This window comes from Pundamilia nyererei, unplaced genomic scaffold (assembly GCF_000239375.1).
Source record: "Pundamilia nyererei isolate P.nyererei 1_Seehausen unplaced genomic scaffold, PunNye1.0 scaffold00005, whole genome shotgun sequence".
Lineage (NCBI taxonomy): Eukaryota > Metazoa > Chordata > Actinopteri > Cichliformes > Cichlidae > Pundamilia > Pundamilia nyererei.
The window spans coordinates 3245332-3259424 of NW_005187406.1; the positions used below are offsets into that span (position 1 = coordinate 3245332).

At 44.6% G+C, this 14093-nt stretch overlaps 1 protein-coding gene across 8 annotated transcripts in view; it reads right to left on the reverse strand.

Moving 5' to 3' along the window:
* Positions 1-3944: 3944 nt before the first annotated feature.
* Positions 3945-14093, reverse strand: part of mrtfab (myocardin related transcription factor Ab) — a 38583-nt gene continuing 28434 nt past the window's right edge. For 7 of the 8 annotated variants that reach the window (XM_005721786.1, XM_005721787.1, XM_005721791.2 and 4 more), the window contains 15 exons: positions 13821-13896; positions 13122-13283; positions 11539-11702; positions 11300-11434; positions 11076-11144; positions 10354-10538; positions 9822-9993; positions 8564-8959; positions 7454-8455; positions 7146-7352; positions 6365-6457; positions 5830-5970; positions 5557-5649; positions 5170-5233; positions 3945-5084 (listed from right to left, as the gene is read on the reverse strand). In XM_005721786.1, the coding sequence (XP_005721843.1) occupies positions 4537-5084; positions 5170-5233; positions 5557-5649; positions 5830-5970; positions 6365-6457; positions 7146-7352; positions 7454-8455; positions 8564-8959; positions 9822-9993; positions 10354-10538; positions 11076-11144; positions 11300-11434; positions 11539-11702; positions 13122-13283; positions 13821-13896 (3507 nt within the window). In that variant the 3' untranslated portion in view covers positions 3945-4536. The remainder of the gene's footprint in view (positions 5085-5169; positions 5234-5556; positions 5650-5829; positions 5971-6364; positions 6458-7145; positions 7353-7453; positions 8456-8563; positions 8960-9821; positions 9994-10353; positions 10539-11075; positions 11145-11299; positions 11435-11538; positions 11703-13121; positions 13284-13820; positions 13897-14093) is intronic. The other variant, XM_005721789.1, reaches the window with a different exon arrangement.

Here is a 14093-nt window from a genome sequence, read left to right on the forward strand (position 1 = left end):
CGACAAAAACATCGAAACCAGGCCACCGTGAGTGCATTACATAACTCTGCCTCACACAGTTTAGCTGTCCCAAGGTTATGTTAAAAGACACCGACCTCGATTATATGATGTCCAGTGGACCGTGAGCCCAGCTGTCCCTCCCAAAGCGCAGTCAGATCCTGCTAAATTCATCATGTCAGATTAGATTTTCTCTGAGAATTAGAGAAGTTTTTGCCTCCCTCAACACTGCCAGTTTGTCCTGTAGATGTTATATCTTCCAGCATCTTTTTTTTTTTTCAGGTAATACACAATAACCTCCTTTTTCTTTCTTATTTTTTTAGGGAGGGGCAGATTTGGACTCAGCACTACATGTGTGAAAGACGAAGGATGAGGTTTGGAATTGTCTTGCTGAAATAAGCAAGACCTTCACTGAAAAAGGTTGTCATCCATTCAATTTAATTCAGTTTTATTTATATAGCGCCAAATCACAACAGCAGTCACCTTAAGGCGCTTTAAATTATAAGGTAGAGACCCTACATAATAAAGAGAAAACCCCAACAATCACACGACCTTTGAGTGAGCACTTGGCAGTGGGAGGAAGAACTCCCTTTTCACAGGAAGAAACCTCCAGCAGAACCAGGCTCACAGAGGGGCATCCATCAGCTCCGACTGGTTGGGAGGCTGAGGATAGGATACAAGTTGTGGAAGAAAGCCAGAGATCGAATAGATATTTTATTCATTTATTTATATTTTGGCTTTTTTATACTGCGGTGTAGCTAGCAATAATACCAAGCAGCAAAAAGAAGACTTTAGTTTGAAACGTTTGCAAACCATTCTCTGTGACCGCGTCACTCTCTTGTCGTTTGTGCCTCCACGCTCCGTTTTCCTTCAGACGAGCAGGTGTAGAGCAAAACAGTGTGTCTATTCTCTCAGCACCTTTCTGCCTCCCATTTTCCTCACTGATCCCCTCTCCGTCTCCCCCTGCCCACCCAAATGTCAGCCCTCACATCTTCTGCTATCAAAGGCTCTGCAGTCGCAGCAGGATCCACCCAAACCTGACTGCTCCTCTCACATCATCCAGCTTCACACGAAAACAAGTGAAGACAAAGGAACAATGAAAAAATGAAAAAAAAAGTGTTTGAAACACACGATCGGTTCAACATTACGTGTGTTGTGATTTGGTTTTCTGTAATTTTGTAGCTCAGCGTGATGTAATAAAGCAGCACTGGGACGCTTCAGAGGCAATCTTCATGTTAAGTCATCATCATCATGAAGCGCCTGGAAAATAAAATCCTTGTTCTGAGTAATGACAGGTGACACCACCACACAGAAACACAGACATCCATTCTGTGATACTGTGATTTTGCAAAGTGCTGTTTTCCCAGTACATAATGTCATCAACTGTATAACGGGGGGTCAGTTATAGACTCCAAATATACTGTCTATGCAAGTATACACCCTATGCAAGCATCAGGTTAGCCCCTTCTCTCTTCATGGCACAGATTAAACAAGGTTCTAGAAACATTCCAGAGATTTCTGTCTATATTTGCATGATAGCATCGCACAGTTGCTGCAGATTTGTCAGCTTTCGGGTTCATCGTGTAAAATTTCCTGTTCCAACACATGAAAATGCTGCTCTAATGGACTGTGTGGTGACTGTAGAGGTTGTTTGAGTGCTGTGAACTCACCGTTATGTTCTTAGTTTTCTTTTTATAGGTGGCACCTAGGTGGCACCTAGTGGGGTCATCTGCTGCTCACGTCCTTTGATGGTTGATGTGCTGCGCTTTCAGAGATGCTCTTCTGCATATCTTGGTTGGAACAAGCGTTCTTATCAGCTTGAAGAAGTCTGGCCGTTCTTGTCTGATCTCTGGCATCAACAAGGCGTTTTGTCCCAGAGCACTCACTGGACATTTTCTCTTTTTCAGACAAATGTCTGTAAACCATAGAGATGTTTTTATGTGGGGCAGTATATCAGCACATGTGACACTAGCAACCATGCTACATTTAAGCTCACTTAAACTTCAGCAGGTCATCGTATTCTTGATCATGTCTACATGTAGTTTCTGTCACGTGATCGGCTAACTAGATATTTATGCTAAGGAGCAGTTGAACAGGTGTACCTAATAAAGCCTGTGCTGAAACTATTTCAAAAGTGAAAGTTTCGTTTTGGGCATGTCAGAACCAGCTATGATAATTTGGTGGTAAAAGGCTTTCTGAGAATGTGTGACTAAAAATCCTGTGTGACGGCTGGCTGCGGGGTGGCAGGCTCCTGTCAGAGGGATGTGGGATACAGAGGAGATCTTTAGTCGTTGTGGTGCTGTAGCCCTTTAGAGCTCACTGTAGCTAATTAGAGGCATGGCCTCGGGACTTTTATCTGCTCTGTCTGTATATGGGTGAGAGAGAGATGGTACTGATGCTGCTCTGGGGAGCTGCGGCAACCTGTGTATGTGTGAGTGTGAAAGGAATTTGTAAGAGCACACGGAGCTGGCTCATGCTTGGATCTTGTGCATTGTTTATCTGCATGTGTTGCAGTTCCTGTGTGTGTGAGAGAGGACGAGAGCTCCCAAGAGCTCATCAGCGTCATTGACAAGGATCCCCTCATAGTGAGTGAGTCAAACTGGACGTTAGAGGCAGAAGTTAAAGAGAAAAGAAAGAAGAAATGATGAAGGTTCAACTTATGGATGCTCCAGACTCCCAAATATCCTTGATCAAGATACTAACCCCTAGTTGCTCTCTGATGCATCCATCGGTATATTTTTTGACAGAAAGTGCATACACATGGAAAAAAGTGCTTGTATGAATGGGTGAATGAGGCACATTATATAGAGCGCCTTAGCAGTATTATATATTTTCTATCATAATACAATATTTTATGTATTTTTTATATATAGTACAGTTTAAAACACCTGTTACAGTCTGACCCAGGGTATTTGTATAAGTGACAAAACGTATTTGTCAAAATTACACTGTAATCTAGTGGCTTTTTATTAATGCCAATAATTTTACACCATTACTTTTTGCAGATCCATACATGCCACAGTTGAAGCCTTTATTAAACAGCTGATGCTGGGCTTTTCTCATGTACTCTGAAACATATTTAAAGATTCAAAAACCTGCCGACTGTCCCACAGAAATGATCTATGGTGTTCCTTCAAAATAAATTGCCCGAGATGATCAAAAGTAAACTTTTCAGGTGGTTGAGAGAAGCCTAGTTGTTGATCCGTTTAGGCAGGGGTGTGTTTTCATTCAGAAGCAGCTGTGGAGGAAATGCAGCTTGAAATTTGTGACAACTAGCACACAAAAAAAATCCAGTTGAACGTGGCTTTCAGCACCAAACAAAGAACTGGTGCTGAAATGTGCTCAGGTCTTGTTTAGCACTACGAAAAATAAAAAATACAAGGGTAAGCAAACTTCTGGAAAATACCCTCCTGTTCCAGATGGAAGCTGCTTTCTTTATTCTTTGAGCAACATCGCCCTCTTGTGGCTTTAATTTCATTACCAGGCTTACTTAAATCACAAAGCTGAGATGAAATAAGTGTATCTGTTAATGTGAAAAATCAAAAGGAAAAAGAAACACATCTTTAGAGTTTTTTTAATAGTATGTTTATTTTTTTAATCTTTTTTTTCTTTAAAAAAATGACAAGGTCCAAGTTCTCTTGGAAGCCCCGCCCTCCCCCTCTGTCCCCCAGCCGGCTAGCTTGACTCTAAAGCAACCAGCAAAGAAAAATAGTCATATGGACAAATTGTAATATACACCCGATATACAGCAATACATAGTGGTCTACCATAATGTTACCAATTATACGCAACCTCCAATGAGGCTTCAATTCAAACTGTTGCCACTGATAAGGTTTATTTCAACAGCAACTCTCAACCAATGAAGGTTGTATCTTTGACTAGTGTGGGTGGGGTTTAGGTTGGCATGGTGAGGCCACAAGCAGCTGCCTTTTTTCTTTTTTTAAAAAAACAAAAACAATCAGTGGCTCAGCTGACCATTGTAACATTAGGTGGCTTTCACTCAGCTGTTGACCTAAACACCCACCCTTTAAACCAATCAGATTCAGCATAAGTGCAAAGTTTAGGAGGCACTGACACACACTGCTATCTCTAGGAGCCCAGGAAAACATCACGGACAGTCCCTTCTCGCCTCTGATCTGTCCAGCTGTTTACTGAGGGTTGAAATGGGTTGAAAGCGACCTGCAACTTTCGGCTGGTTTACTTAAACCTGGCTTTAATGCAGGTCAGGACACGGGAAATGGGATTTTATCCGTTTTGGTTCCCTGTAGAGTTAAAATCTTTACAAGTCCACTTCAGGTCCACCAAGTAATTTCAATGAATTTAACACCACCTCACCTTGCATACAGCAACAGCCAGTGAAAGACAAGACAAACTGAGTAAATGTGTGAGAGTGTGTGTGTGCGCGTGCATGTGCCAGACACCCCCCGCAGTGGTAGAGACAGCATAGAGTATGTGCATGAAATAAAGACGGAGCCTGTACACAGTGTGAGCGACCATGTGTTCATCTGTGTGCGTCTGCGTGAGGTGCTACAGACGTGGCTACCAGTGCAGCTGCAGGTCCGTATTGTCCAGAAAGTCGGCTGAGAACACGCTTTGCGGAGTGTGTGGCGCCAACGGAGCTAAACTCGTCCCTCCGTCTCCACCTCCTCGCTCTCCTCTATTGCCCTCACTACCTCCACTTGCGCTCCCTACCATGTCCAACCAGTCCATGCTATCCAGGTTGGGGTCGCCAAAGTCCAGCCCCGCAGAATGCGGGGAGAAGCCCAGGTCAGACGTGTCCATGGGGGAGGGGGGGTGGTCCAGGATGCTGGGCGTGCTCAGCATCTGGCTGTGGAGGTCGTCGATCAGCGCCAGGCCGCCGTCGGACTCTATGCCCAGCAGTGGGGTGCCCGTCGTGCTCTCCAAGAAGTCCTCCAGACGCCCGCTGCCTGAGCAGGGCCCTCCCACCGTAGACTCCGGGGAGATGAAGGCCTCTGTGGGGGTGGGAGGAGACAGGTGGAGGGGGGATGGGGCAGTGGATGGAGAAGGTGGGTCAGAGTGGAGAGGGGGGAGGGAAGGGTCCGGGTTGGCCTTGAAGCCAGGGATTTCTGGGGGAGGACAGAGAAATAAAGGTCATCAAGACGTACCGACCTGTGATGTCTCTCTCACATTAAACTGAGATCTCATCATTACCTCCACTTTTGAGCAGGATGTCAAATAGGTCGTCCATCTGCTGGCTGTTCAGGCCATTCTCTGGCTGTCGAACAGAAACACAGTATTCATTAGCCATCATGTAGCCAACAGTGAGGTATCATGTAGTTATTTAACACAAAAAACAGCAGCAGGTGTTCTTCACTGGAATGTTGCAGGGGCGATTTCTTTTAGATAATTGGGTCTGATAGGATGACACTGATCTAGTCTACCACTACGTCCTAACAAACCCAACCCAACACCACTGCCACTCCTCTGCAAAAACATTAGAGACCAAAAAAGTGAGAAGAAGGAAAAAAGGAGTCGAGACAGGGAGAAAGATCAATACTGCAAGGCAGATGGAAAGACAAGACATGCTGGAGGACATACTCTGAAGCGCTGAGAAGAAAGGGAGGTGTTGGGTTTAGGAGAGGGAGGGGTGAACAGCGTGTGCCGGTCGTAAGGCGGACACGCCTCCTGTCTCTGTCAGCATGGTGCCATGAAGTGATGAAATGAGAAGAGAGAAGAAACAAGAAGACAAATTTAATGAACATGTGGAGAGAGCAGGACCACCATTAGAGATGACATGCTGAAGGTAACTCTGCCTGGAAGCAGAGGAGGGAGAGGAGGAGGAGAAGGAGGAGGTGCTGCTGCTGGCGTTACCTTGAGAGATGACATTAAGTTGTTTTGGCTTTCATTGTCTGAAATGTCGTCAAAGAAAGGCTGCAGGTTGGGTGGAGCGGTGACGGGCTGGCTGGGTTGTGGATCACCTTTGGCGTCTAAGTGCAGCCCCGCTTTTTGTCCCTACGGGCAAAGAGTGGCACGTTTAGAACGGAAGGCACACTTGCATATGTTAATCATGCAAGTCTTATTCTGGGATAAGATGCTGTTTTTTAACCTTTGTTAGTCCACAATCTAACTTGGATGATTTTACAGTGTCTCAGTGGCGACACCTTGTGGTAAGAATCTGTTGCTATTGTTGTCTTCAGGACTAAATTAGTAAACAGAGATCAATTCAACGTGTATTTACATAGCGCCAACCCACAGTAACAGTTGGCTGAGGGCGCTTTATATACTCTAAGGTTAAGACCCTACAACAATACAAATGAAATGAAGAAAAAAGTTAAGTAAAAATGTTGGGAAAGTTACAATCTACACCTTGCTTACATGTTTTACTGAGAAAGAGTTTTTGCTGTACCTTTTTGCTTGGTTGGCTCACAGGCTCCGCCTCTGCCTGACATTTTGATTGGCTGTCGGTGCTGGGCAGTTTACTTGGAGTTGAATTCAATCTCTGAAACGTTACAAGTACGCAAACATTCATATTCTGTCAAACCATTTAATATTACGCGCTTCCCATATATAAACAGTACATGCAAGACTAACCCTATCCTACTGAAGTGTATTTTTTATTTTATAATTTTTTCATCCATGGACAGTAAAGGTTGAAATACTACAGTAAGTCAATGACATTTGGCAACTTCAGGTGACGATGGGTGGGGACAAAAGAAAACAAAACAAGAAAACCCCCACCGGCGACATAAGATAAACTTCCTAAATTAGTAAATATACCCTAGTGACCAGCTGTCAGCTTCAAAGCAATGTGTGATGAGCGACTCACTCAGAGTTTTGACAGAACTGAACTAACATCGTCAAAAAGACACTGCTGTTGTAGGCTACAGCTGGTGACAGTAGCTCTTGTTCTGCTCAGGAAGCTCTACGAGCTAAGACAAGAAATCTTAAGAAAACCCACAGCAGGTGGAGAACAGTTACACATGCCACTACAACAAACGCACAAAGGCTGCAGAGTAATTGTAGGGCTAAGTTTACTTGCTGCTGTTCAAAATACTGACTGAAGGTGCAACGAATTATTTGCTACACAGTATATATTCATTATTTTTGTATAATGTACAAATAGTCTAATTTAGAGGGAAACACTTAGCATTATTACCATTATCATCAGAATACCATGTTCCCTGTACCTGCAGTGTGATGCGTCCGTTGGTTTTGGCCAATGAGGACACTCCATTCTGTCCATCTGTGGTGTGACTGGTGAGAGCGATTAGGTAGTGGTTCCCGTTGGTGTCTGTCACCAGTGTAGGTGTGCCGTTGGCCTTAAGGAGGTCTAATGAGATGGCCTGAGTGTGCACTGGTGTGCCATTCTGTTGCTTGATGATGACTGGAGTCACCTGGAAACAGAAAAGTTGCGTTAGCATTTTATTATATGCTATATACTCATCGTAAAGACTGCAGCGTGTGTGCTTTCAGTCTTTGAAGTTCACAGTATTACCTGTTGTGTTGAGGCTGCTGATGTCTGCTGTTTCTGCTGCTGCCTGTGCTGAGCTTTCAGCTGCTTCCTCTGCTGAGTTTGGCTCAGTGTGGGTTTCTGACTTGTCACCGTCTGGTTTTGGATCTGCAGCTGAACCTGCTTTAGCTGAACCTGGTTCTTCTGCTGAGCCTGCTGCTGCCCTTGGGTTTGCTTGAGCTGGTTTTGCTGTACTTGCTTCTGCTGGGCCAGTTTCTGCTGCGTTATCTTCTGCTGAGCCTGGAGCCGTTTCTGTTGGGTCTGCTGGAAGATGAGCTGCTGCAGCTGCTGCTGCTGGTGGATCAGGAGTTGAGCCTCTTTCTTTTGGTGATGCTGTTTTTGAGGATTCGGTTTGGGTTCTGCGGCCTTCGTCGGCTGCGCCTGACTTTGTTGCTGTTTCGGTTGTGGTTGCCGTTTTTGTTGATCAGACTGTTGGAGCTGCAGCTGCTGAATCTGCTGCAGCCTGAGCAGAGTCTCCTGGGAATACTGCATCGTCGGGACCTGCTTCTTTGACAGAGCCTCCTCTGTTACTCCCTCCATTCCTTCCTCTGACTCTACCTCCTTTTTGACCTTCAACACGATGCCATTAGGGAGCGTAGGGGGCTGAATGGCTGAGGCTTTTATTAGAGTTTGGAGCTTAACCTCTGGCGATGTTTTGTTCTTATCGCTTCCTTCCCTCTTGACCACTATCCCACCTGCCATCTTGCCTTGCTCCAGCTGGGACCTGAGAGTCTCCACCAGCCTCTGCTTTTGCCTCAGCATCCTGGTGAGCTCCTCGATCTGTTTGTCCTTCTCCTGGAGCATCTGGTCTTTATCCATAGATGACGTGTCCATGGCTGCTCCGGGCTCGGGGGTTTGGACAGATGCAGGTGAGGACCTGGACAGACTGCAAGAGCTCTTGATCTCATCTTTGACTGCGAGTGGAGAGACATTTGCTGGGCGCTGAGGAGAGGGGTGCAAGGTGAGCTGGGTCAGCGGAGAGCTCACCTGAAGGACACACACATTAAAAAAAGGAGAGGATGTTAGGAAAATGTCTGGGCAGACACAAAAATGACAAAGTGCTTCTAACAATAACAAATGAAACATAAATTTCACCATTTCTCCAAACATGTCTCCATTGCAGCTGGTCTCATCTGGACTCATTCCAGCTAACGACCTCTCCGACGGAGTCGGCGACACCGGAGGGCTCGAGCTGGTGCTGCCAAACCGCATCACCCGCCCTGGAACCGCCTGAGCCAGTGAGGACAGAGACAACTTAAACCCACCCTCTACTGACTGGTGGTCAGAGGTGGAAGTTGTGGTGGGAGAAGATGTGGTGGTGCTAGCAGCTGAGGTCGTGCCCTGCAAGCCGGACTGCAAAATGCCATTCTTCGAAACAGTTGCGGTTCCCCCATTTTGTTCTTGGTAGTTACGGAGCCTCTCAATTAGATCATTCTTGGTGCCTGAGACGGTCAAACCCCGCAATTTCAGTTCTTGTTTCAGCTCAGCAACCTGGAAGATGGAAACAAAAGTGGTATTCATAAAACAAACACTGACTCAAAGTGAGAATAGACTCAAATTTAAAACGCTCAGCTCAAAGGAACTTTATACAGCTGGACCTTTAAAGGGTGCGTAGGTGGTGATGTACCGATAAAAAAAGCCATGTAAAAGGTCGCCTCGGACAAATTCAGACAAGTGACTCTTTAAAATGACACCCAAATAAAATGACACATTATTTTAAAGCCAAAACACTAATGAGTGTGTGTAAACCATTCACACACACAGAACTGCATGCAAATCAAGAGTAAAAGCAAAGATAAAGAGCTCAACTCTTTCACCCAAAAAGACATCTCCCTTGTACCCTTAATAATGAGTTCTGACACCTCAGTAAATATCAACAAACACGTGATTTGATTACCATCTGAATAGTTTCCAGCTTTTTCCCGCACAGACAGAGACGACACTCACTAACTTTGAATGCAAACCAGGTGATTTTGTTCTACAAGCAGGCTTGAAATATGATAGAAAGCACTCAGAGCAGAGAAGAGTTTCAAGGGTTACTTACTCCTAGTAAGGTTTCAAGGGGTAAAGAAGGAGCTTTAAAACATAACTTTGTTGGCTTGTGGCTCAGTGCGCCACAATAACTGTCTAATGATCACGTCTTTTATTCTCTGGCCGAGTGAGTTTAACTATCTTTCTTAATTTGGCTTTGCAGTTATGACAAAGCACAAACAATACATGAAGAAAGTATAAGAACATCTACACGTCTGTAGAGTCCACCACCATATGAGGGGTGTCTGCCCAACAAAATGAGCCACAACACTGTGTGCAGTAATGATCTCATAGGTTTGTTTTTGGGTCCTGAGTTAATTACTTTGAACTCATCCAGGTTGGCTGGCAGAGTAGCTGGTTTGGCTCCTCCCACTGCGGTTTGGCTGTGACGGGCCGTCCCCGTTTGACTCGAGGAAGCTGTGGTGGTTGTTGTGTGAACGGTACGGGAGGGGGAAGGGCCAGAGTTGGTTGTGGGAGGCTGCTCCGTTTGTGGCCTGAAGGAAGACAAACAACAAAGTTGTAATAAAGATTATCGAGCATGTTTTTTTTCTCTGGCAGACCACGGGGGAAATTATGATGAGAGACCAGCTCTAAAGATGAAACTTGTGAATTTCTAAATAAGTTTTCTAGAATTTTAAAATGAAACATGAAAGTTTTATATTAACTGTAAAGTATACTCAAAGTAAAAAGAAAAAAAAATACAAACTGTAAAGCTACACTGCAACTACTAGCTTAATGCAGGAAAAAAAAATAAGGGTGTTGAACTTGTTGACTCTCGGCAAAAACCCACAGCAATTACTCATCCTCGCTTCCAAACCATACGCACACATACGCAAAAGTGGTTCGACACTCACTTGGGAGGGGCGGGCAGGATGGTGTGGTAGTTGTAGTGCTGCTGCTGCTGACTGAGAATCTGCAGCTGCAGGAAGAGCTGCTGCTGCTGGAGCAGCTTCGCATACGATGAATCCATCTGAGGCGGACGCTCCTTGTCAGCCTTCTGGTCGGGGGGGATGTACTGATGGTACTTCAGCTTCTTCACCTTCACGCGGCAGGAGGGAATGTTTAAGAGACAGACACGTGTGAGGTGCATGGGCATTCTGTACATGTAGGTCAAACGATGCATACTAATAAAAACTTAACTGAAGTAAAAGCTAACGCACTTCCAGTTAAGAAAAGCAAGTATATATTTCTGATGTGCTGAGGCCACTGTGGCTTCATAAAATGGTATCTCTTCCTCTTTTACAAGCAATTCTCCTCAGTATGATTGTAAAATGTCAGAAAAAAGCACTGAGGTTAGAGAGAAGCCCCTGCTCTATGATTTAATAGAGACGACGCAAAAACCACAAAGAAGACTTTTATTGGCTCTTTCAAATCTAAGGAGTAACTTTTAATATTTGTCACTCAGCAGTGGGAGCAGCAAGCCAGACAAACACAATTTGAAGTCTTAAAATCTTTACTGCAGACAAGATGTCATCAAAAAACAGCCTTTACCCAGTGACTGGTCGTAATTTAAAATTGGCCATAAATCATGTGCCAGTGTGTGAATTAAAATGAAAGCAAAACAAAGACCTCTGACCTTTGGTTTGCTGTCCTTTGCTTTCTTAGGTCTCTGTGGAGGGCGGTCTGAACTCGTCTTGGCCTGAGACTGCAGTCAGAGAACCATGAGAAATAGGGGGGGGAAGGAAATGAAGAGATGAGGAGGGGGTTTTGGTGAGCTACAGTGTTCCCATAAATAGAGATTACGGTCAGAATCATTTTGAAGTCACGAAAATCAACAGGAAGTTTGAGCGATCGGCGCACCTTGACCTGTCCAGCAGAATGGCGGGAGGATCCAGAGGTCACCGTTTTAGGTAGAGGGGACGAAGCGGACCCATTCAACAAGGGAGGGGGCGGCGGAGGTGGTGGTGGAGGTGGAGCAGGAGGCTGTGTGAGAAACTGGTGAGATGATATCACTGTGGTTAATTGCATGATCCTGCTGAAAAACGCTTTTGTTTCACTAACTGCTCTGTCCAGTTCTTTCTGTTCCACCTCAGTAATACCTGTGTGGGGGAGAGGTCTCCGTTCTGGGTGAGCACGTCTGAGGGGGAGACCTGAGGGACAGCGCTCAGGGGAGAGTCCTGATTGGTTAGCTGGTCAGGTGACAGAGCATCACTGCTGTCTTCGTCCAAAGATGAGCTCTCTCCTCCGTTTCCCTTTGGAGAATCTGTGACAGTGCACAAACGTTCACACATTTAATGAAACCGCTATTTAATGGTGGCGTCTTCTGGTGTAGCGGTTCAGCGGTGCGAAAGGGGTTGGCGTTGTCTGGAATTTCCAGAGCCGCTGGGAAACACAGGAAAGGACAGCTTAATTCCCAGCTTCCCCTGCAATTTTAACACTCAAATAAAGTTTCTCTAAAGTTAGTCACCGCTCTTTAGCAATCGGCACTAAGCAATTTTAGAGAAGTTACAACACCGCGTGCCGTGTCTCATGTTTCAAAACAGTGCCGTGTCCAAACAAAGCTTCTGACTCACTTCTGTTTCAGAGCTGCTTGTTTTGTTTACACACTCACCTTACTGTAAATACGTGAATGGTGTAACTGCTCAGGTGTTCAGTCTGAACGGAAATCAAATTGTAGAGGTGGCGCAACTGCACACCAAGCCGCAGGTACAATAGCACCGCGAACAGTGGAAGGGGACGTGTTTGAACTTGTATTCATCACATGCCTGAGGCTCAGCCTGAATTCACCATAACCTGTCCACTGTCCTGTATTTACAAGTCTTGCTAATTCCTGCAGGTACGCTTGTGAGTGTTGTGCAACGTTGTGCAAAAGTCTGTGTGTGTGTGTATGTGTGTAAATCTCTGAACCAAGTGTCATAAATATACAAGATTGCCCAATTTTTCTTTTAAACAATAGCCTGCGGCACCTTTTCAAATTCTTCATTTCATTTTTCCAGGAGAGTCCGACAAAGTTTCATCAGAGGTTCAAATTTTTACAGAGATTGCAACATTGTATTACCAGCAAGATGATGAAATAATAAAGACATATAAAGAATGAACAGTTTAAAAAACTAAAATACAGATCTTAATGATCGCTGTACACGTGACGATGTTGTGTGGGCCTACTCGTTAAGGAGATGCTAGCCTGCATGCAGACATAAATAAATGCATACAGTACGATCGTTATCGTGAGATAAGATTGATTTTTTCAGTCATTTATTTGTAAAACTTGTGTATTTCGGGACTTTAAGCATCTACTGATAACGAGCACCAATCCTGCGCCAGTGATTATTCCTCAGAGAGAGACTTTTATACAATGCTCGTTTATTTTCACTCGTTTTCACACGACTCAGTGTGAGTCGTTACTGTGCTTTACTGTCATTTAAGGTCACCCCAGCTTTTCCTTTTCCTGCTCTCAGTTTAACTGCGGGTGCACGTTCTGACACGCGGGAAGTGCAGCAGATGAAACACAGGTGAAACGACGATAACGTTGACGAAGTTGATCGCAGGTGCAATCAAACCTTCCCAACGACTTAAACTTGTGATTACATTAGAAAGAAAGAGCAAGGCCATCAATGAAGACATTTTCTTTTCCTGGACTGAGACGCGTACAGGTGAACGCTGATGAGGTGTGTGTTATTACCTGGGAGTGAGTGCTGCAGATGGCAGTTAACAGACAGGATGTTCTTGTGGACCAGCTCAATGGGACCCGGTCTGTGAGAGATTTTGTCATTGAGGTCGTCGGCCAGTCGTGCTCTCTTCAGCTGCAGCTGCTTAGCCTGCAGAGACGGCTCTGCCGACGTCTCTGCAGAGGGCACAGCAGGCCGTTATGGATACATGTGCATTTATTTATCAAGTGATTCACACACATATAATCCTCTGCGGATCTGTTCAATACGTTACAGCAGATTTTAGCCTATTTTAACACTTCCTCGATTTGACTTCAACCTAATTTAAAAGAAACCAAAACAACAGTCAAACCAGCTGCTTCGAAAAAATCATAACAAACATAACACTTTAAACCGCAAACACATATATTAAAATGAATGTGAAAATGTGAAGATAAGCACCTTGCCTCATGAAGACAACATGCCGAAACACATTTTATAAAAGAGTTTTCACAGCGCCTGAATCGAGCTACCGAGTTTTAAGATGCAGAAGCAATACCCTCAAAGAACACGGAATTGCTTCAAGCAGAAATACGAAGGAGGAACTATACATTAACCTCTTCATAAAGATTTGGTTCTGTTTTTGTCTAGGTATTTTACAAAGCTTAAAGTGTGACTTTTTGACAACACTGGCACTTGCTGATTAAAAAAACAAATTAAAAAAAAACACGCACCCTCCAGAATGTGCATCCTGACCAGCTCGGAGCGCTCAGGACGACTCCGGATCTTCCTCTTTAGGTAGTCCTCAGTCTGGGAAGAAAACAAGATGCCAAAAATCACATGAACTCCAAATTGCTACAACACCATAAAATATTATTCTGTCAGTTTAATATATGCTTTTGTTTCCATGTCACTTGTTTTCATCATTTCCTGGCTCTGCAGCTCACAACAATTTTGCAGAAACGTCAACTAACCAGAAATTATCTGTACGATAACCCAACTACAAC